The 24,936-nt window shown below is 42.5% G+C and overlaps 1 protein-coding gene across 1 annotated transcript in view; it reads left to right on the top strand.

Annotated features, from left to right (window-relative positions):
• Positions 1–24,936, top strand: part of CACNA1H (calcium voltage-gated channel subunit alpha1 H) — a 384,050-nt gene that overhangs the window by 224,604 nt on the left and 134,510 nt on the right. The window contains 2 exon segments of the mRNA XM_075179258.1: positions 10,552–10,649; positions 19,500–19,659. Of these exon segments, the coding sequence (XP_075035359.1) occupies positions 10,552–10,649; positions 19,500–19,659 (258 nt within the window).

Below are 24,936 nucleotides of genomic sequence, written 5' to 3'. Positions count from 1 at the left end.
GCAACCAATCAGATTCTAGCTGTCATTTTGTAGAAGGTACTAAATAAATGAAAGCTAGAATCTGATTGGTTGCTATAGGCAACATGCCCACTTTTTCAAACCTGCAGCTTAGTAAATCTAGCCCAAGGTCAATTTGATAACCTACTGGTATGTTTTTTGGAGTGTGGAAGGAGACCAGAGCACCCAGAGGAAACCCACACAAACACAGGGAGAACATACAAACTCCACACAGATAAGGTCATGATTGGGAATTGAACTCATGACCCCAGTGCTGAAAGGCAGAAGTGCTAACCACTGAGCCACCACGCTGCCCCACATGATGTTGTATTGTAAACACTGATGTCTTCGTAGGTTTAGGAAGATGGCGGTTTGAGACCTGGGGGTAAATGTATCAAGCTGCAAGTTTCCGACAGGTTTGAAAAGTCGAGATGTTGCCTATAGCAACCAATCAGATTCTAGTTGTCACTTATTTAGTACATTCTACTGTACAAAATGATAGATAGAATCTGATTGGTTCCTATAGGCAACATCTCTACTTTTCTAAGCCGCCAGAAACTCGCAGCTTAATACATTTACCCCCTGGAATCTGTACGGCGCTGTATAATTGGTGGTGCTATAAAAATAAACGATGATGATGTTGATGAACAGCGTTATAAACATTGATATACAGATTGAATCTCTCCAAATCTGTAGTCCGGGACACAGTCTAATTTAGCCAAACATTGAAAGTTTGTGTGTGAACATCAATAATATGAAACGCCGCAATCTGATAAAAACCTCAGCTTTATTAAACCGTAGTCCAGAAAATGTAAATTATTCAGTAAACAAGTAGCCGTTCAATGTTTTGAATTTGACATTAGCCAGGTCCCGGGGATGCCTGAATGTAGAGTTGCAATCTGTATTTTATTTATTTGAATTACTATCAATGGGTCTGTCAGACATGACGATTCCTAATCATAAGATGATGTCACTGAGACTAGTTTAATAAAATGGTGCATTAATGTTATTTAACCTGGCGCAGGTTAGAAAGTGAAAACATCTGACTGGTTGCCGTGGGTAACAGCACATTTCTGCACAGAGCACCAGCTTATTAAATAGATAAATATGGCTGAACAGATCTTGCATGGATGTACAGACACGTGTTTATACCCGTGTTTCAGATGTGTTCAGTTTGTCATGCTAACCGCCCGAGTCAGGCTTGGCCCTTTTCAAACGTGGGCCACTGTGTGACATCCACTGTGGGGTCACCCCTATCCTGACGAGGTGCCGTAGCTATTGCTATTAACATTGCCCCCCTCATCATCCTCATCTCCTCATAACCCCCTATCAACATGTCCCTACATCATTATCACCATCCTGTGCCCCGCATCACCATTATACTCCTGTGCCCATCATCTCCCCCAACCCTCTAAGTATATGTCTAATCACGGGGCATCCAATCAGGGAGCATTAGATCAGTAAGAAGAATGAGTGTAAACACTTTATTATTTGGGAACAGTGTACTTTATTTTTATTAATTTTTTTGCCTGACTTTCATCAGATTTGCACTTAAACCAGTACTCCATTTAAGCCACGATGAAGCCTCACCCCCTGCAAAGTGACTGGCACCCCGTAGTTCCCCTTGCCAGGCCGATAACTGTCCATTCTCTGAGGCTCGACAACCTAGAGAAGTCTGTATTTCATAACAGGGAGTGGATAGGCTGTTGTAACTCAGCAGTAGCTGTTCAATCACAGTTTTTTGGGGGTTTTTTTGCACGAGTGACATAATGACATATTGGTTTTTATAAAAAAATAAATTGCTAGTGGTGTTGTCAATGCCCCTCCCCCCCTGAGCTTCCCATTCACATGAATAGAATTCTTCTTTAATGTAATAATGTGTTCAGAGCTGGCGTTGGCATTTCCAGCGCCCCCTGCCAGTGATTTGCACATGCGCAGTGAACACAAATTGCGCTGTTTCCCCGCCCCGAGGCACCTTGATGCTTACCGGTGTCTTACTGTGTTTCATCGGCCTCGTATGTATGTATGCAAATAAATCACACTATATAGGGCAGCACGGTGGCTCAGTGGTTAGCACTTCTGCCTCACAGCACTGTGGTCATGAGTTCAATTCCCCACCATGGCCTTATCTGTGTAGAGTTTGTATGTTCTCCCCGTGTTTGCGTGGGTTTCCTCCAGGTGCTCTGGTTTCCTCCCACATTCCAAAAACAAACTAATAGGTTAATTGTCTGCTATTAAATTGACCATTGTTTGTGTGTGTCTCTCTGTCTGTGTGTGTGTGTTAGGAAATTTAGACTGTAAGCCCCAATGGGGCAGAGACCGATGTGAGTGAGTCCTCTGTACAGCGCTGCAGAATTAGTGGCACTAGATGATGATGATATACAAGTTACTACTGCCTTCACTACAGCCAGAGCAGAGGACAGTTCGTGTATGGAAGAGACTGCTATCTGGTTATCTCTTATTATCTGTCTAATAGAAGGCGGCTTTATCTGGACACTGACATAAGCTGTGTTGTTGAAAAATCTCATCGTCACACAGCGAACAAACACAGTGGTTAATTAATTATTAGGAAACTCAAAGCCTTCTGTTTTCCTAACTTCTAAGCAGATTTATGTTATTATCACTGCACTTAGATACAGGAACAGATAAGCACTGGATACCCAACAGATCTAAGAGCAATGTAAGACCAGACAACTATCACTGAAGGTAGCGTAACATTAGCTCACATAGACAGAAGTGGGCTTTGTGCACAAAATAATATTTTTTTAGACATGTTTTTCATAACAGATTACTTTTAAATTTGATTTATTTTCACAAGATAAGGAGCGAAGAAGGAGATATCCATGAGATTATTTGCTGTCTGATTTTCTTGTGTGTTGTTGTCGACGCTGGGACGCTGCACTAGATAGACTCCTGGAGGCTTCAAGCTGTTTTAAATACTTTTGATCAGTGCTCTGACAAGTAAGACGCACAACAATGTCTGGCACGATTATCCTTTAATATTTCGCCAGGTCTGCTGTCTGGCAGCGGTACAACGCCAAACCTCACATATATTACAAGTCATAAAAGGTCTAATAGAGAACACTAATTTGTTCTTCTGGTATTAGTCATTTTTATTTTGATATGATATCACAGCTGGTTAAACTCTGTTTCTTTCTCCTTCCTATTTTCTGACTGTAAACTCCAGGGAAGATTGTGATTGCCATAAGAGGAGAGGCTGACTGTGCCAGAGAGAGAGACATGAGTGTCTTAGCAGCAGGGAGAACAGAGAACATGTTGTTTATTACAGAGTTTCTGTCCAGTCATGTAAAATAAGACACACACACAAAAAAACAGCTCTTTTGTATGGCTGAGGTACGAGGTACAAATGCAGTCTCACATTTCACTAGGACATTGCTGAGGCACCAAGAGAGCTGCAGATGGTGTACGCTTGGGTAACAGTATATGGTGAACTGCACTACCTTGTCTATCACTGCTTGTCGGAAGGCTTTTCATCCTGTTATTCACTGCGCATTGCCATAAATGCCGGAAAGTCTGTTTCGGTTAATGTCAAGTATATATATAGTAGAGATGCTCAGGCTCGGTTCCTCGGGAACCGAACACACCCGAATTTAGGGGATCCGAGTAACGAGCCGAACTGGCTCTGTACTGTCGCGCACCCTCGGAATTGAAAACCAGACAAAACGTCATTGTGACGTCGTCGGATTCGCAAGTTTTGAATTCCTTTTTAAGATCCAACACAGCGGGGGGTGGGAGGGAGGGCGGACCCCCATTTTTCTTTTCTGCCACTGCTGTGTGCCAATGTGTCCTAGATGTGCTAGGAACTGCCGTGTGTTTGCGTCATTGCTCTGTCGCTTACCATCCAGCCAGGTCGCTACAGTATTTGTCCAAAAGTGTATGAAAATAATATTGTGACCTGTGAGGTGGTCAAAATTGACTGCAAATGACTTGAAATTAGTGTTATTGAGGTTAATAATAATGTAGGAACAAAAAAATTGTTTCTAAAAAATCCAAAACCAAAACACGAAGCTAATCCAAAACCAAAACCAGTTCACGGGGGTCAGTGAGCATCTCTAATATATAGTATGAATTCAGAATAAAGACTGGTTGGACTTGAAGGGGCTTAGCAAACAACAGACAACGATGGAACAGAGTGGACAAATTATGCAAAATTAATTTTAGCATTCCAAAACAGTACGTAATCATAGCCCTTATGCAGAAGCTGAGGGCTGTATTTATGAAAGGCTGAAAAGCCATATCTATCAATGGATTATCGCTGACAATCGAACTGCAAAACGGGTCATGTTCCCATAGTTAACAAGGAACAGAAAAAACGGAAAAAAAATTGTATTAAAAATGCTTCCTTATTTCAATGAAGCATATTTTTAAATTGTCAGTAGCTTAAAATATTTTTTCCCATATTTGTATCTATTTTTTTCTTCTTTCTACTACTTATTTATTTTCAATTTTTTTTATTTTGTAGTAGAACTGAAAGTCCTGTCCTTGGTTTTCAGTTTCACTGCTCATCAGGGCCGGATTAACCCGAAGTCTGACTGGGCTATAGCCCAGGGGCCTTGGGCATCCAGGGGGCCCTTCAAAGTTTTCAGCAGCATTATTGATCGGTCCGGGGGTGGGGGCGCCCCCAGCCCGATCAATGCTGCTGAGCACAGTCAGTTCAGTCCTCCGTCCCCGGCGTTCAGTACTCTGCTTACTGAGGAGATCTCGCGAGTGAACTCTCGCGAGATCTCCTCAGTAAGGAGCTTACAGCGCGCCGGGGACGGAGGACTGAACTGACAGGTAAGCGCTTGGGTGGGAGGGGGGGGGGGGGGCGGTGGGTGGCTCACATCAGGGGCCTCATGGGGGAATGGAGGCGCCCTTAGCCCAGGGGCCTCCATTCCCTTAATCCGGCCCTGCTGCTCATGCATGTCCCCTATGACCTGCGAAAGCGTTAAGTTAACTCTTACCGGTCAGTATCGTCAACCCAGCTGAGTATCACAGCTATTGATAAATTGCAGCAATATCGCCGCAGATAGGTAGACAAACTCCAGCTTAATCCTTAGGTTTCCTGACAAAAGCGTTATGGAACGGAGTGTTATGGAAGAACAATAAGCTTTAACGTTCAAAATACCTATGTTCTTATACCCAATATATGTGCGGCTTCACCTCTCAGTCTTATGGTGTCCATCCCATGTATCCGCCACCGGTACAGCTTTGCTCTTATTGATTGATACCCTTGAGTATAAAGTCTTTTTTTGTTTGCAACGGCTTTGCCAACATGGCTGAGAAATATCTGCAGTTCCCCGTTCCCCGAGCACTTAAACAGAAAAGCAAGTTTCCAATTACTAAGTGACCAAATCATTTGTCCAGCGCATTGTGGGGTAAATGCAGTTTTTAACAGCTTGAACGTCAACATAATAAGTGGCTCGTTTTCTGCAGTAAGTGGACCTGGGAATAATGTAGCTATTATCGGGATACGCTGATAAGCCGCCAGTAGAAGAGGAATGAAAGCTTCCATTTGGCCTATTCACTTTGCTTTCATGAGTTGATTACACTGAACATGCAGACATCAGGCACAAGGCAGAGGAACAAGGACATCCAATTACTTCATTACAGCTGCACTGTCTCGTTAAAATATTTGTCTACCCTCAGATGACTTTAATCTGTTGACATGTGCAATGCCCTCCTGTGCATTTTACTAGCTAGATTATTTTATTTTTCTTTGCAGCTTCATATTGTACTTCCAATCACACACGGTTATTTCCATTGCCTCCAGGATACGATAAACTAGTGCTCTGGATACAGATGGCTCCGATGCTGAGAGCACAGCAGAGCTGTGACGTATCCTAGGGTAACTGATGATATGAAGACGTGGCTGAAAGGCACAACAGTCAACCAGAAAGATAACAGACATACATTTAAATCGATAAATTAAAGTTACATGAAGGTGGAAACTCCCTGTAAAGGCAAAGTGTTCCTCGATACAATTCAGCTTTATACCTTGGCGCGGAGAGCAGTCCCTGTTTAAAACAGGCATACCCTGTGCAACAATCACCAGGTGCATGGCTAGGTTCTCAAGGGACAGTCTCCAAAAACAAACTCAACACAGTCCTGGGATTGGTGGGATTCGGGCAACTTGAGTCCTGAAGTCAGCGGGTAATCGTGTCATCAAGCCCAGCCCACCTCAGCGGGACAGGGGGTCGTGGCTCTGGTACGGCAGGGGTGTGGTCACTGCACAACGGGGGGTGTGGCCAGGCCAGAAAGCGGTAGACTGCCCAATAGATGCCTCCCTTCCAGCCGAACGTCCCCAAACTCAGGGAAAACATGTCCCCGGGCGGAACTGCGGGACAGATCTCTATAATCGGGACTGTCCCGTTGAAATCGGAACGGTTTAGGGGTATGTATTTGCCCTGCCCAATTTACTTCAAATATGCGCTCTCCAGTAGTATTGCCTGCTTGCTCAAGAGTCCCCCTAAAACATGAGTCTCCCACACGTTGCGGGAGAGCAGCAATGATGTATATATCAATGTTAAAAATAATTGAAAGATAATCAATTTTGACAATGATCTGGGACACTGTGCTGGAGACCGATGACTTGAGTGTCACTTAGCTAAGTTAATTAGCAGTCACCCTCTTCTGTATAACGCATGAAGGGTAACTTGCAACTGTTTCCTTAAAGTTGAGCGCACAATATTGTCACCAGGCAGCTCTAAAAGCTTATGGCATGCGGAGTATTCTGAGAGTCTTCAGAAATGAGGACAAACAGATTCCAGGAGAAAGAAGTACAGCGCCAATCAGCCCTGACAGCGCACGACAAGCCGCCGAAGCAGAAAATAACCACAATGGCTTGATTGCAAGACTCGAAAAATCAATACAATACACTGTTAGATATATATTAGGAAATAATACCCCTCATTGTCTGACAGTGAGAAGCATTTAACTGTCATTACTTTTAATTGTTAAAGCACTAACATTTTCTGTAGCATTGTACAATTATTGTCTAAAAAATACAGTACCGGATATAGCGCTCGCAGACGCAGAAAGGAACACTGCACAAAAGTAATTTCCATGGAATATAGAGGGTGGTTTTAGATTAAGCTTTTGTGCATATATTAAAAATATTCTATGTATGTGTTTTGTTTACTGTCCCTGTTTATAAATGGTTAGTGAATTATATAATCATTATGTACATAAAACCTAAACGTGCTTACCTATTTGCATTTGTTACTATTAATGTGAGTGGCTGGTTGATACGGTATAATGATCAATAGACCCCAATGGAACAGAGACTAATCATATATACTGACATTGTACCCCTTATGCACAGACTAAGGGGTATATTTACTAAACTGCGTGTTTGAAAAAGTGGAGATGTTGCCTATAGCAACCAATCAGATTCCAGATATCGTTTATTTAGTACATTCTACAAAATAATAGCTAGAATCTGATTGGTTGCTATAGGCAACATCTCCGTTTTTCAAACCCACCGGAGACTCGCAGCTTGATAGATTAACCCCTAAATCTCCAAGCTCAAGGTTACCCCTTAGGTGACACCAAAAGCTCCAGGATCGCCATACGGCGTAATTGAGGCAGAGAAGCATTAAATCCGTGTACCCTCGCGACTCTTACTCCAGGGTCTAGCTTTAATGTCGGGTATTCATAGGTGTCAGTCGTACTGAATTTTCAAGGGTAATCCCGGGTTTTAACGATTTATATCCGGAAATATGTGTCACTGTAAATATCCCCGTTGTTCCAGACAGTACTGCACGTGACGTGATTAGACCACCTGCTTAGCAGAAAAGTGACCCTGGGCATTATTATAAAATGCTGGCAGCTATGGGATGCTCAGGCTCGGTTCCTCGAGAACCGAACACACCCGAACTTGGGGATCTGAGTACCGAGCCGGCTCGGTACTGCTGCGCGCCCTCGGAATTGAAAACGATGCAAAACGTCATCATTACGTCGTCGGATCTCTGATCTCGTGAGCTTTGGATTCCCTTTTAAGATCCAACATAAGGGTGGGAGGGACGGGCCCAAGGACAATTCCATCTTGCACCACTTATTCTTTTCTGCCACTGCTGTGTGTCAATGTGTCCTAGATGTGCTAGGAACTGCCGTGTGTTTGTGTCATTGCTCCGTCACTTACCATCCAGCCAGGTCGCTGCAGTATATTGAAAGTGTATGAAAATAATATTGTAATCTGTGAGGTGGCCAAAATCGACTGCAAATGACTTGAAATTTGTGTTACTGAGGTTAATAATAACGTAGGAACAAAAAAAAAGAGCAAAATTATGTGAATTTAGCATAGTTTAGGATTTTTCTCTAAAAAACCAAACCAAAATCAAAACACATGAGGGCGGTTTTGCCAAAACAAAACACAAAGCTAATCCAGATCCAAAACCAAAACCAGTTCATAGGGGTCAGTGAGCATCTCTAGTATTGGTGTAAAGCTTGGAGTCAAGCCCCTTTTAAAGTAATGTCAGTGCCGTATAGAGTGTTGGGATTTGGCTACTGTATGTTCACCCAAGTACTAAAATCTGAATCATGCCTCTTGTAAGACACAAATGCCCCCTGTCTCTCTTTTCTCCAAAGCTGCCGCTTTAAGTGTCTGACGTGTAGATCTATATGGAAGATCTCCTCCTTTTCGCCCACATAAGGGGTCTCCTTGACTCCTTGTTTTAGCCTCCTGCGTGTCCCTGTTAATGTCGATATGTTGTATCTAGATTTGGATTAGCTATATTAGTATGAACCTGAGGCCCACACATGTTTCAGTTAGAGATGTTCAGTGACCCCCTTGTTTTGGTTTTGCATTTGGATTAACTTCTTGTTTTGGTTTTGGCAAAACCGCCCTCGTGTGTTTTGGTTTTGGATCCCTATTTTTTTTTTCTAAAATCCCTATTTACTTTTCAAAAATCACATAATATGGCTCTTTTTTGTTCCTACATTATTATTAACCTCAATAACATTAATTTACAATCAATTTTTGTCAAGTGACAAGAACACTGCTACCCCTCCTGTTTCTGTGTGAGCAATGGCACTGAGCAATGTCACTGGAGACTGGAGAGTGACAAGAACACTGCTACCCATGTTTCTGTGTGAGCAATGGCACTGAGCAATATCACTGGAGACTGGAGAGTGACAAGAACACTGCTACCCCTGATTCTGTGTGAGCAATGTCACTGGAGACTGGAGAGTGACAAGAACACTGCTACCCATGTTTCTGTGTGAGCAATGGCACTGAGCAATGTCACTGGAGACTGGAGAGTGACAAGAACACTGCTACCCCTGATTCTGTGTGAGAAATGTCACTGGAGACTGGAGAGTGACAAGAACACTGCTACCCCTCTTGTTTCTGTATGAGCAATGTCTCTGGAGACTGGAGAGTGGCAAGAGCACTGCTATCCCTGTTTCTGTGTGAGCAATTGCACTGAGCAATGTCACTGGAGACTGGAAAGTGACAAGAACACTGCTACCCCTGTTTCTGTATGAGCAATAGCACTGAGCAATGTCACTGGATACTGGAGAGTGCAAGAACACTGCTACCCCTCCTGTTTCTGTGTGAGCAATGGCACTGAGTAATGTCACTGGAGACTGGAGAGTGACAAGAACACTGCTACCCATGTTTCTGTGTGAGCAATGGCACTGAGCAATGTCACTGGAGACTGGAGAGTGACAAGAACACTGCTACCCCTGATTCTGTGTGAGCAATGTCACTGGAGACTGGAGAGTGACAAGAACACTGCTACCCCTCTTGTTTCTGTATGAGCAATGTCTCTGGAGACTGGAGAGTGGCAAGAGCACTGCTATCCCTGTTTCTGTGTGAGCAATTGCACTGAGCAATGTCACTGGAGACTGGAGAGTGACAAGAACACTGCTACCCCTCTTGTTTCTGTATGAGCAATGTCTCTGGAGACTGGAGAGTGGCAAGAGCACTGCTATCCCTGTTTCTGTATGATCAATGGCACTGAGCAATGTCACTGGAGACTGGAAAGTGACAAGAACACTGCTACCCCTGTTTCTGTATGAGCAATAGCACTGAGCAATGTCACTGGATACTGGAGAGTGCAAGAACACTGCTACCCCTCCTGTTTCTGTGTGAGCAATGGTGCTGGATCTCCTGGGGAGGGAGGTACTTATGGAATCCAAAACCTGAGAGATCCGACAACGCAACAATGATGTTTTGCCTCGATTCAGATCCGAGGACGCGCAAAAGTAACGAGCCGGCTCGTGAGCCTACTCGGATCCCCTAAGTTCGGGTGGGTTCGGTTCAGAAAACCGAGCCTGAGCATCTCTAGTTTCAGTAGGTAGCTAATATTTAATGATCACCTGCCTTGTTACTGTGCATGAATAATGGTTGTAATTAGTGGTGATATCAGTCATGGTTACACTCTGAAGCTCCCTCGTATTATCTACCTACTTGATTTAGCTTCACTATGTCCGTCCAATATTAGAGGTTATTACAGTACAACTTCCTAGAGATGTAACGTTGTCCTCCTTTGTAAACCCTTCTATGTAACCATGTGACCACAGCGCTCACCCGTGTTTTCTGTCTCCTAGGATGATGGAGTATTCCCTGGACGGACACAACGTCAGCCTGTCTGCCATCCGCACTGTCCGCGTTTTAAGGCCGCTAAGAGCCATTAATAGAGTCCCGAGTAAGTATGAAATGTCAGCTTCCAGCTTGTAGCTCTACTCTTACTAACTACATGTTGTATATATCTTTATTTCAATGTACAACACAAGGTCAGTAGCAGTAGTTATTAAACTAGGTTGTGTGCTATACTACTTGGGTAAAATTTTTAAGTACTTTTTAAACATGTATCTGATGGTCATTTTTTCTTTTAGTCCTACTACAAATCATTATCTCCTTTTCAAAAGCTCTCTGGCAAGCCAAAATGGCTGCCAGATACAGACACAGTCAGTCTACTACACACACACAGGCTCACCGTTCACATGTCATGTGATGGCAGAGGGGGGAGGAGAAGGATGTCACAGTGCAAACAGAGCTCAGAGGAATGTTCCAAAGCCTCTCTGCTCACTACATCATGTGCCACATGACTGTGGTTACCATGGTAGTCCAGAACCATAAATCATTAATAGCAGCCTAAAAAAATAAACAAGGGAAAATGATAGCTACCAATATTCTTCTTATAGTCTGCCATAGAAATGTATGTTAAAAATAAATCTTATTTTGTACATGGGTTAGCCACTTTAAAGACACTACCTTGCCTTAAAAAGAAAACAAAATTTAAACACAAGTTGCCTTACATAACACGTTTTCTAGCAACATTCACAGATATGTATGTAAAAGTATGTAAATGTAAACGTCTCCATGCCGTGCCCGGTGTTATCAGCAGCTCCTGCGTATACAGTTAAGAAATGTTTATGCTGGAGCTATAGGAACGACGGCCCAGCTCTCAGTAAACATATCAGCAGGGAGTGTTAGATTTACAGAAGTCTGGCAATATTTAAAAGGAAATGAATCAATATCTCTTCTGATGTGGAATATTTTCCAGTAGGCCTGCTCATGGGCTGTTTATAAACTGATGAGAGAAGGTTGATGTTCTGTGGCTACTAGCTACCCAGCTGTTTACTGGGTGAAAGGATTTTATGCCACATAAAAGTTTTGGGATGTGCAAACAGTGTTAGCTAACGGGCAACAATGCAACCAATCAGAGTCTAGTTATCATCTATCAAGTGAAAATTATAACATTGGGGAGATTAAATTGAGCGCAACGTGTCTCCGGAACGTCCACAGAGACACAATGCGCCGATGTTATATTGCCAACAATTGAATCACCCTGCTAAAATCTGATTGGCTGTTATGGGCTACACCTCCAGTCCCTAAGGTACTGCGCTGTCCCCCTCACTTCCTACCTTGTGTTGAATCGGGGCAGGGTGATCTCCGCTTATCCTCCCTCACATCCCATAGAGGTTCGCAGAAGATGGAGCGAATGTTGCTACCATAATGTCTTGCAATGTGCCGGATATCGCCAGCAATTGAATCACCCTGCTAAAATCTGATTGGCTGCTGTGGGCAACACCTCCAGTCCCTAAGGCACTGCCCTGTCCTCCTCGCTTTCTACCTTGTGTGGAATCAGGGCAAGGTGACACCTTCTCCTATTGGGAGTGAGGCGTTGGGCTGTGGCCTCATATCCCAGCGTAGCACTCCCCGCCCATTACCAAAATGGTGAAAGAACAGTCGCCAGCTTCACAGGTGCATTGTGGGGGTGTCGCAGTGCCAATAAAGACAAAGAGTAATACGCCTATCTTTCATTTTCAGCTGCAAACACAAGGGGCCTGATTCATTAAGGAAAGTTAGACAAAAAGAGTAAATCTTCTCCTGGACAAACCACGTTACAATGCAAGGGGTGCAAAATAGTTTATTATTTTGCACATAAGTTAAATACCGGCTGTTTTTTCATCTAGCACACAAATACTTGATAGCTTTGCTTTTACACTGAAATTTAAAGTTGATATAGGACATGACCCAACTATAAATCCCCACATTTTAAATTTACCCCCCCCCCCACCCTACAATGCAACATGGTTTTCCCAAGGTGCAAAGTTTACTCCTTTTTTTGCCTTACTTTCCTTAATGAATCAGGCCTAGTGTTTTTAAGGTGTGTTTCACTAGAATTGGAGGGTCTTTTTGCTGTCACTCTTCACCTCCTGCATATTTCTGTGTCCCTGGTTGTGAAGTGGATGTGGGGTCAGGCATTGAACAACCGGTAGCCAATCAGATCATTAGAATGTTCACAACAGCGTAGAGATGAGTATGTTGATTGTGTGGGAGGCAGTGATCTATCCAGACATGTGATTGTATTAGTGAGGACAGGGCTGCATGTGACAGGGGCAGTGACATGATGTGAGGAGGGGAATGGAGGCAGCAGGAAGTCACAGACTGAGAGTTATATAGTGGAAGGAGCAGGGTCCTCCAGCAGTACAGAGTATATCATGAGATGAGTGATGTGTCAGTGAGGACAGGGCTGCATGTGACAGGGGCAGTGACATGTGAGGAGGGGAATGGAGGCAGCAGACTGAGAGTTATATAGTGGAAGGAGCAGGGTCCCCCAGCAGCACAGAGTATATCAGGAGGTGAGTGATATGTTAGTGAGGACAGGGCTGCATGTGACAGGGGCAGTGACATGATGTGAGGAGGGGAATGGAGGCAGCAGACTGAGAGTTATGTAGTGGAAGGAGCAGGGTCCCCCAGCAGCACAGAGTATATCAGGAGGTGAGTGATATGTCAGTGAGGACAGGGCAGCATGTGACAGGGGCAGTGACATGATGTGAGGAGGGGAATGGAGGCAGCAGACTGAGAGTTATGTAGTGGAAGGAGCAGGGTCCCCCAGCAGCACAGAGTATATCAGGAGATGAGTGATGTATTAGTGAGGACAGGGCTGCATGTGACAGGGGCAGTGACATGATGTGAGGAAGGGAATGGAGATGAGCATAGCATATAGTAGTGATGTGAGGTTTCTGTCAAATTGATAGTGGTTGGCATTGCTGCCTCACAGTGATGGGACTATGGGTTCAATTCCAACCAGAGCCCTATCTTTGAGGACTTTGTATGTTCTCCCCATGTTTGCATGGGTTTCCATCCACAGTCCAAAAGCATACTGGTAGGTCAATTGGCTGCTGTCAAGAATGAATCCTAGCGGTGTGTGTATGATTAAATATTCGCTGTACTATATGGTGCTGTTTATAAATAAATGAAAATAAATTAATACATTTGGGGAGATCATACGAAGCTCATAATTAATACTTTATTACGATATTTCCTGGTGACAGCCCGACTTGATATATTTCGCTTAACACAATTTCTGAGATGCTGAAAGTGACTCCTCCGACTGACTATCTTCTGATAACAACCATATACGCCAGGAAGAGGGACAACAAGACACATAGCTCTGCTGTAACATGGAATAATAATATTTTCTGTATAGAAAATAGACACATTTAAAGTAACAAAATTGTTTGCCAATACAATAGATAGAAGAAGCCCTGAACCCACGCAGAGGTCATCTGCTGCAGAGTTAATCAATACTATTAACAGTATAATTAAGTTCCACACCATGTTCTCTGCACAAAGACAAACTCGTCCCCCAGGTTAATATTGCACAGGGACCAGATGTACTTTCCCTCGAACCAATTAAAGAAGAAGATCAGCAGGATGGTGGAATGAAGGCTGGTGTGTCATATGCTAACAGCGTCTTCACTGGGCTTAAATTATCTGTGGAGAATGCAGCCTAATAATGTCCAGATGTTCTGTGTATTCTGCTCTGCCGGGGAAATGTAATACATAATAATCTTATAGGAAGGAAAAGAGCAGAACCAGAGGAGCCCGTGCTAGCTTGCTGCATTTAATATGATGCCTGCTGTGTTATTGTATAGCATGGAGAATAACTGAACAACTGCAATTGATATCATGAGAAAAAAACATCCACAGTTGTTTTTTAATAGTGTTTCCCGGCGTAGCTCCGCCTACTTAACGCCATTCCTGTTTATGTAGAGTTTTTACGGGTCTGTTTTATAAGGTTTGGCAATATGGAAGATCTTCAGTAGAATTCTGCAGGAGCTGCTGAGCGTCGATCTAGCGATGCAGTCTAGATCGGTAATAGGGCTGTCAACGTGGCGCATGCGTGCCCCCAGGCATTGCCGGTTCACACTTGCGCAGTGGAACTGGAAGCCCGGATAGCCACACCTGTGAAAATTAAAATAATACAGTATAGTAAAAAAGCAAAATAAATAATAATTCATTTTACTTAAGAAAAAAATTCTTTATTTAATTTTTCACCGTTAGGGAGCCCACTACTATTGTCATCCTGAGATGGCGGGAGAGATCATCATCATCACCATTTATTTATATAGCGCCACTGATTCCGCAGCGCTGTACAGAGAACTCATTCTCATCAGTCCCTGCCCCATTGGAGCTTACAGTCTAAATTCCCTAACACACACACACAGGCCAAGAGGGACTAAAGGCAATTTGTTAGCAGCCAATTAACCTACCAGTATGTTTTTGGAGTGTGGGAGGAAACCCACGCAAACACGGGGAGAACATACAAACTCCACACAGATAAGGCCATGGTCGGGAATTGAACTCATGACCCCAATGTTGTGAGGCAGAAGTGCTAACCACTGAGCCACCGTAGGAGGACACAATGGTACTTGTTTTGCATGGGGAAGTTTCGCCAGAGGAGCTTGGCAAAGGCAATTCTTGGAGACAGTCTTCATGGGCAGGGGGCTATGCTATATAGGGAGAACCCCTAAATCCAGCAAAATACCCAATGTTATTTAGACCCTTTAGTCACTGGCTAAACCTCTTCAGGACAAAACTGTCACCTGCAGGTTATTATAATAAAAAATGAAAAAGAAAAAAAACAGGTATCAAGTGGAGAAGCCACAAACTGCAAACTATAATTATAACTATTTGCCCACTCTCCCAGAGTGTCCGGGAGACTCCTGAATTCTGGGTAGGTCTCCCGGACTCACGGAAGAGCAGGCCAGTCTGCCCACTTCAGGATGGGAGATTTGCGGTGAATCGCGTTATTTTGGACCTCGCCTTGTGACAAAATGACGATTTTGTGTCATTGCGTCAAGGGGGCAAAATCATGAGATTCCCCCAAGTCCGCCTCCCTTCGTTCTCATACTTCACCTCCCCTCCGGGATCTCGGGAAGGGAAAGAGTAAACAGTTGCTATGTATGTATAAAATTAGTAATCAGTAATTACTGTATTTTCTTCTGGAGAGCTGTAATGATAGGGGTCATCTTTCCCTTTAAAATGCTAGAACGCCTGCTGAGCCTGTCTCCTTCACAAGATGTCAGTGGCATATGGGAGGAGCTACAAGTAAAATACAGTGTATAAACATATAAGAAAGTAAAGGGTGGAAATAGCATCTGTTGGTGTGGTATATAAATAGTGTTACGTATTGCTGAAGCAGAAAACTAATGATGAGGGGTTTCCACCTTGAATTGAATTTATTGGACTGTTTATACTGTGCATGTTGTAAATCAAGCTACATAAAACATTGTGGAGAAGCGCAGAGAGAGTCCAGAAAGATGAAAGCAGTGCTTAGTAAAAGTTGTGGGAGGACGAGCATTTGCCAATAAATCAAAGTTAGCACCATCCAGAGATGTTCTGCTCCGATCCTGGGTAAACAAGCTATTGCCGGATGTAGCCGGCGAGCCTCTTCACAATCGCACGGCGGTAGTCCTTGATAGATAGGAAGAAGCCGCATACGTCCAGTATTGTATGGTCTGTGGAATCCAGTAGTAGAGTCAGAAACTGATTGGGGACATAGTGCATGCTGTATGCATCTAAGCGCTTGTATATGAGGGCCAGAGTGATGATAAACCAGTGTGGGACAAAGCCTGGTGACTCCGCCTTGATATCATTGCTCTACAACAGCTGCATACAGCAGGAGGTCACTGTCACCAACTCCCCTTCTTACTCCAGATTTCATTTACATATTTTCATCAAAGTCCTTGATTGATTTAATCGTTCTTTTATATATAAGTGATGGCTGTAAAATCATGTTTTTGTTGTGCATTGTGCAGAAGGTGTCCCTCGGAGGTGACTGCTGGCCTGGTAGTGTTATAGGGTAGTATGAAGGGCACTTGGAAACTGACTTTAAAAATAAGAACGTTTTTCCTTCCTAGAAAGAAAGAAATTAATCCAATTGTGAATGTTATTCATACTTCCCAACTTTTACTTTTTTATCTCTGGGCGATCCCGAAAGGGGGGGGGTGCGGTGTGAGGGCGGAAGGGGGCAGGTTGCGGTCAATCGCGGCACTTTGGCAGGATGCAGAGAATTGCCTGCTCTCCCGGGACTCCGGGAGACCTACCTGGATTTCGGGAGTCTCCTGGACATTCCAGGAGAGTTGACAAGTATGATGTTATTTCATTTCTACTGTGCATCTAATTTAATCATTTATTTCACATTTTGTCATTTAGCCTCAATCAATATACTATATACATAACTTTAAGCTACCTCTGCTTATTCCTTTGGCTTTGTGATTGTTTCCCTTTGGGAGTAGATTCATAATACCTTCTACAAAGGAGTGGAGGTGTTGCCCATAGCAACCAATCAGATTCCAGCTATCATTTTCTAGACTGTACTACATAAGTGGTAGCTAGAATCTGATTGGTTGGTATGGACAACACCTCCACTTTTTGATAAATCTACCCCTTATTGTTCAACGTTAGAATTCATGACTTTAACTTTGCTTTCGGCTGTCCGCATTCCCCAGTGACATCAGAAAACCCCAATCGCTGGGCCATGCCCACCAGCCTTGTTATTGTTAGTGGATTACCTCTTATGATTGGCAGGAGGGCGATACATCTGGATTGTAGGACAGAGACAATAACAATTGATTCTTAATGAAATGTTTGATTTGCCAGCTTAGCAGCATCTTTATAAATATTTTAAAACATAAATATATTGTTTACATTACACAAATGCTGTGGATAAAATAAATAAATAGAGTCATAGTTGCTTTAAAGTCCTGTTTTTATGGACTTGGGTAATTTTAATTAGCTATGAAAGGCTTCTGCGTTATGCATCCTCTGTTACACTTCCTAGTAGCGATAAGAGGCTGAATTGCTGCCACATTTCGGAGGCAGGAGCGCAGACATTGTTAAAGTGTCACTTTGTCTCCACCGTGTTCCGTTCTATAATCCTCAGCCAGTAAAAGAGCAGAGCTGGGTGACATAACAGACAGTTGTAACAAGTGTCACCTAGGCAGGTTTACGCTGTGTTCCAGCGAGATCTATAAGGTGACATCAATCTTCACGAAAACAAATGCTTCTCACACGAATTGGGCGCCATCCGAATAATTCCTGGCAAAGGGAGGCAGCTGTACTTCTCATGCTGACTGTCTCTGTACCAATTATGTGCCAACCGTGGTGGGTAGCGCAGTTAATCAGCCCAGGAACATTGGAGTTCTAGTTCCAGTACATGGATAGAATTGGGCACATAGTATTATTAATGTTCGTTTCTTATCTATATACAGTACGGTCAGTCTTTTACTGCTGTTCCTGTTACGTAACGGCTGATATTCATTTTAATGGACTGGAATGGACTGTTAATAGAGCATATTTCGGCTTGTCGATGGCACTCACGCTCGTGTTGCAGTGCATGTGTGGGTGTGTGGGCTTAGAACAGCTTATACTTGTTTATTTTGTGTTTAGTTTGTAGACTATTTGTTTTCTGGTTTCTTCTGTTCGGTCGTCATGGTGCAGAATCTGTGGCAAATATATATTTTTAGGTTTCTTGGGTCATTTATTTTCTGTCTATACACAAAAATATTCATCCCTACTTTAGTACACAAAAAAAGTGATCATCATCCACTTCCTACTAATTTATACCTGTTGCCTACTTAGATGGTTGTCTTCTGACTAGCGCCTTACCAGCTTTGCCTATGAAAATGGCACTGGGACAATATTATTAATTGGATAGAACTATGACCGCAACAGGAAGGCTATTTTGCCAGGAATGTTGGCAACGCTATCTGCTCGCCATGATGGTAGCCCATAGGCAAACCGAGGGGGGTTTCTAGTGTCCGGAAACCCCCATCCAAGCCCGGGGCACTGTATAATTGAGGTGACTGGATCCACACAGCTCTGCACCTAACAGTATTGCATTTAGCATTACCCATGTATCTTATAGGAATAGGAAGAGTTGGAGAGCAGCCAAGCACTGTCTAATGTTATAGCCACGCCCCCATGCATGCTGGTCACGCCCACTGCGTTTGCCCCTGCAGCCATAATCTGAGTTGAAGCAATATCCGTGAGAATGCAAATCACTGACTGGTTAAAGTGGAATTTCACCTTCATCCAAATTTACCTTCTAGCCAGATTTGCCCTTATGCTGGCTAGTCACATATTGATATTGCAGATAATATCAGGCAATTAGCCCACTACTGCAGTCTCTCTAGCTCCAAAAAAACTAATTGGTTAGTGGTGCAAAGTTCCGGCAATACAGTTTTCCAGTCCCCCCTTTCCACGCTTTTTGGGTAAATTCGATTAACATATATATATATATATATATCGATGAATATCAATTTCGATAAATCATTGTTGAACATGTTGGTAATTGTAGTTGGAAGATGACCACGGTTGGGCTGAGCGCTCGGTCATTATTTTAACTGCGCTAACAGGCTCCAGTGGCGTCAGAAGGGATCTATCCTTTGGTGGGGGGTACCCAATGTCCGGACCTCATCGTCCAACTTAGCTAACATTGTGTTACTAAATGACACAGTGTGACTGTTGGTTAGTGCTCAGGTCAAGGAGCTGGATGGAATCATGTTTGGTCGCCTTTAGATATGACCGTAGATAGACTGTGTATCCAATTGGAAGACCTGTTAAAAGTTACTGAATGTAAATTATTATAGTGCTCTTGTCTAGTAAGGTGCTTGTAAGCAGCGTTCCCTATCTCATATGTATGACAAGAGGAAATAATTGTGTATCGTACTAAGCATTGCTTATCCTTTCTCTGCAGGTATGAGAATACTGGTAACCCTGCTGTTAGATACTCTGCCTATGTTAGGCAACGTCCTTCTCTTGTGTTTCTTTGTGTTTTTCATCTTCGGGATCGTCGGCGTCCAACTTTGGGCCGGTTTGCTCCGAAACAGGTGTTTCATGGACCGAGATTTCGCAATGTAAGTACAGCACGCTACGGTTTAAACATGTTCTGGTAATGAAATCTGCATGTGTGATTGTACAGGGATTTACAATTTACCTGGAGGTAAGATGGAAAATTACAACAATTTATCACCAGTAGGTGGCGGTAGAGAGTCTAATAGTACATAACAATCTTGTATTGAGTTTTAACCTATTTTATGATAATATTGATATGTATGGTTAAAGTTACTATGTGCCTTTGATATCTATATGTTGTATTATATGTAACTACCAAAGTAAAGGAAACGCCTGAGTAGATGAGGGATACAGACTATATTGAAAGCAGATGTTATCACATACCTGTTGTTTCTGAGTTAATTAAGCAACTAACATCTAACTGGTACAGTTTAGAAAATTAAAGCAAGCGTCTGATTGGTTACTATGGTCCTAGCACTTTTTTCTAGTGCACCAGTGTTCGTAAGTGTTCCTGTTTGTATTAGTGTTTCATTTTGGTAGTTGAGTGTATGTAGTTTATAGATGAATAGTGTATTGTGGCAGTTTAGTGGCAGTGGAATCCCCTCATTTTGAATATCCGTCATAATCAAACACACAATCTGTGTGTTTGGTTATGAAGGTGGCTCAGTGTTTAGCACTTCTGCCTCACAACATTGGGGTTAGGAGTTCGATTCCCATCCAGGACCTTATCTGTGCAGAGTTTGTTTGTTCTCCTCGTGTTTGTGTGGGTTTCCTCCAGGCGCTCGTTTCCTCCCACGCTTCAAAAACATAAGTTTAGGCTAATTGGCTACTATCAAATTAACCTCAGTCTCTCTCGGTGAGTGTGTGTACGTTAGCGAATTTAGACTGTAAGCTCCAATGGGGCAGGGACTGATGTGAGTTCTCTGTACAGCGCTGCGGAATTAGTGGCGCTATATAAATAGCTGATAATGATGATGTACCTTTCTATCCAATTTGGCCATCTACACGGTCGGGTGTTTCATTGATTGGGATGACCAAGGCGTGGCTATTTCAGGGTCGGTTCAAGCCTTGGGGCTGCCTTAAGCAACGCCCACCCCCTATCAGAAGCAACTCCCCCCCATTTGAAATGGCGCCTCCATCAGGCTGGGCGGTAGTGGACGTAATTTTTGGCACCTCGGACAAGGAGTATGGAACTTGGCTGTGGCATTATAGCCAATGGTCGTGCTGACACAGAGAAGAAGCTGCTTCTTCTTCATTTCATTGGCCGTTGCTCCACGTGAGGGCACCATGGGGCATTAAAATCGGTGGGCGAGTGCTATTATATCACTCATACATTGTATTAGGTGCCACCTCACCGCCTACGTCCTCCTAATGGTAATGGGCCAGCTCGGACAAGCGGCAAAGCGTTTTATATCAAACATAAATACCAGCTACTGATATTCCACGCTAGACAATTATGTCTGTTGGCTTCTGTTTCACAAGAGGGTTAAAACACTACAAGGTCGTATCCATCCCAAATGTAATTCTCCAGCTACACATGTCAACCCCAGCACTTAAGATAAAACATAAATAGCACACTTTCACCTTCCCCTGCTGCAAAAGAAAAGAAACTGTCTGTTAAAGATTAATCATTACCATTAATCCACTTAGACTAAAGTGATAGCGGAGCCAATCCATCCTCAACTAGGATTTTTATAAAAGGCCATTAAGGAGATTATTTCAAGACTCCAGTATGTTATCTGGTACCAGTCACCCCTATCATGTGTGCTAATGGGACAATCATAGATAAGGAGAGGACAGTGGGGCAGGATAGGGTCAAAAGGTCAGAGATATCCCAAACCCTCATACCATATATGACTCTTCTACAGAAAGCAAAGAGGTCAAAACTGGCAAAGCAAAGTGAAATGTGAGGGATTTGTAGGCAGCCAAGGGTAACGACAGACAGACAGAACAAGGGTTATTGATAGGGGCTTACTATAATCTCATTCACAGCAAGCAGAAGCCCTGGGAGATCAGGAGAATGTTCTCTCTCAGCTCCAGATCTTCTTTCCAACATTCTAACTTCTCAATAGAGAAGTCATCACAGCAGATTAAATGGACACTGGCTCCAGTGTGCCCTGAGGCAACACTAACCTGTATGATATTAAGTTAAGTGACTTAACTTCGTATCCATTATTGTACATTATAAAATATTGTCAATGGTTGTCAATGGACAAGTGAAGAGCGAAATTTGAATCTTACCTCTTGTTATTCATGCATTCAATATTTATTACACAATTATCCATATATAATAAGCTATAGAACATGAGCAAAATAGCTGTGTTTAAACTAGGCCCAATTTATGAAATAAGTGGACTTTGGGAGAGGTTTTATTTAGTGGTTCCCCACAGACAATTGATGGGCATGCTCAAAGCTCTTCTGGGGCTAGGGTCAGGTTTTGAGAGTGGACTAGATTTATACTTAGTACTGGAGCTAGGACTAATTTATACTTAGTACTGGAGCTTGGGCTAGATTTATACTTAGTACTGGAGCTAGGACTAATTTATACTTAGTACTGGAGCTTGGACTAGATTTATACTTAGTACTGGAGCTTGGACTAGATTTATACTTAGTACTGGAGCTAGGACTAATTTATACTTAGTACTGGAGCTTGGACTAGATTTATACTTAGTACTGGAGCTTGGACTAGATTTATACTTAGTACTGGAGCTTGGACTAGATTTATACTTAGTACTGGAGCTTGGACTAGATTTATACTTAGTACTGGAGCTTGGACTAGATTTATACTTAGTACTGGAGCTTGGACTAGATTTATACTTAGTACTGGAGCTTGGACTAGATTTATACTTAGTACTGGAGCTTGGACTAGATTTATACTTAGTACTGGAGCTTGGACTAGATTTATACTTAGTACTGGAGCTTGGACTAGATTTATACTTAGTACTGGAGCTTGGACTAGATTTATACTTAGTACTGGAGCTTGGACTAGATTTATACTTAGTACTGGAGCTTGGACTAGATTTATACTTAGTACTGGAGCTTGGACTAGATTTATACTTAGTACTGGAGCTTGGACTAGATTTATACTTAGTACTGGAGCTTGGACTAGATTTATACTTAGTACTGGAGCTTGGACTAGATTTATACTTAGTACTGGAGCTTGGACTAGATTTATACTTAGTACTGGAGCTTGGACTAGATTTATACTTAGTACTGGAGCTAGGACTAGATTTATACTTAGTACTGGAGCTTGGACTAGATTTATACTTAGTACTGGAGCTTGGACTAGATTCATACTGAGTACTGGAGCTTGGACTAGATTTATACTTAGTACTGGAGCTTGGACTAGATTTATACTTAGTACTGGAGCTTGGACTAGATTTATACTTAGTACTGGAGCTTGGACCAGATCTATACTTGGTACTGGAGCTTAAACTAGACTTATACTTAGTACTGGAGCTTGGACTAGATTTATACTTAGTAATGGAGCTTGGACTAGATTTATACTTAGTACTGGAGCTTGGACTAGATTTATACTTAGTACTGGAGCTAGGACTAGATTTATACTTAGTACTGAAGCTTGGGCTAGATTTATACTTAGTACTGGAGCTTGGGCTAGATTTATACTTAGTACTGGAGCTAGGACTAGATCTATACTTTGTACTGGAGCTTGGACTAGATTTATACTTAGTACTGGAGCTTGGACTAGATCTATACTTAGTACTGGAGCTTGGACTAGATTTATACTTAGTACTGGAGCTTGGACTAGATTTATACTTAGTACTGGAGCTTGGGCTAGATTTATACTTAGTACTGGAGCTTGGACTAGATCTATACTTAGTACTGGAGCTTGGACTAGATTTATACTTAGTACTGGAGCTTGGACTAGATTTATACTTAGTACTGGAGCTAGGACTAGATTTATACTTAGTACTGGAGCTTGGACTAGATTTATACTTAGTACTGGAGCTTGGACTAGATCTATACTTAGTACTGGAGCTTGGACTAGATTTATACTTAGTACTGGAGCTTGGACTAGATTTATACTTAGTACTGGAGCTTGGACTAGATTTATACTTAGTACTGGAGCTAGGACTAGATTTATACTTAGTACTGGAGCTAGGACTAGATTTATACTTAGTACTGGAGCTTGGGCTAGATTTATACTTAGTACTGGAGCTTGGACTAGATCTATACTTAGTACTGGAGCTTGGACTAGATTTATACTTCGTAATGGAGCTTGGACTAGATTTATACTTAGTACTGGAGCTAGGACTAGATTTATACTTAGTACTGGAGCTTGGGCTAGATTTATACTTAGTACTGGAGCTTGGACTAGATTTATACTTAGTACTGGAGCTTGGACTAGATTTATACTTAGTACTGGAGCTTGGGCTAGATTTATACTTAGTACTGGAGCTTGGACTAGATTTATACTTAGTACTGGAGCTTGGACTAGATTTATACTTAGCACTGGAGCTTGGACTAGATTTATACTTAGCACTGGAGCTTGGACTAGATTTATACTTAGTACTGGAGCTTGGACTAAATTTATACTTAGTACTGGAGCTTGGGCTAGATTTATACTTAGTACTGGAGCTTGGACTAGATTATACTTAGTACTGGTGCTAGGACTAATTTATACTTAGTACTGGAGCTTGGACTAGATTATACTTAGTACTGGAGCTAGGACTAATTTATACTTAGTACTGGAGCTTGGACTAGATTTATACTTAGTACTGGAGCTTGGACTAGATTTATACTTAGTACTGGAGCTTGGACTAGATTTATACTTAGTACTGGTGCTTGGACTAGATTTATACTTAGTACTGGTGCTTGGACTAGATTTATACTTAGTACTGGAGCTTGGACTAGATTTATACTTAGTACTGGAGCTTGGACTAGATTTATACTTAGTACTGGAGCTTGGACTAGATTTATACTTAGTACTGGAGCTTGGATTAGATTTATACTTAGTACTGGAGCTAGGACTAGATTTATACTTAGTACTGGAGCTTGGGCTAGATTTATACTTAGTACTGGAGCTTGGACTAGATTTATACTTAGTACTGGAGCTTGGACTAGATTTATACTTAGTACTGGAGCTTGGACTAGATTTATACTTAGTACTGGAGCTTGGACTAGATTTATACTTAGTACTGGAGCTTGGACTAGATTTATACTTAGTACTGGAGCTTGGACTAGATTTATACTTAGTACTGGAGCTAGGACTAGATTTATAATTAGCACTTGATTTTAGACTCATTTAAGAGATGGTTGCTTATTACATTGGCCTAGGATGTGTATTGACCCCTTAGCTGTCTTGTTACTGTTTGACA

The sequence above is a fragment of the Mixophyes fleayi genome, chromosome 7 (genome assembly GCF_038048845.1).
Source record: "Mixophyes fleayi isolate aMixFle1 chromosome 7, aMixFle1.hap1, whole genome shotgun sequence".
NCBI classification, from domain to species: Eukaryota; Metazoa; Chordata; class Amphibia; order Anura; family Limnodynastidae; genus Mixophyes; species Mixophyes fleayi.
Note: the sequence above shows the minus strand (reverse complement) of the source record. Positions and strands in the feature narration are given on the sequence as shown.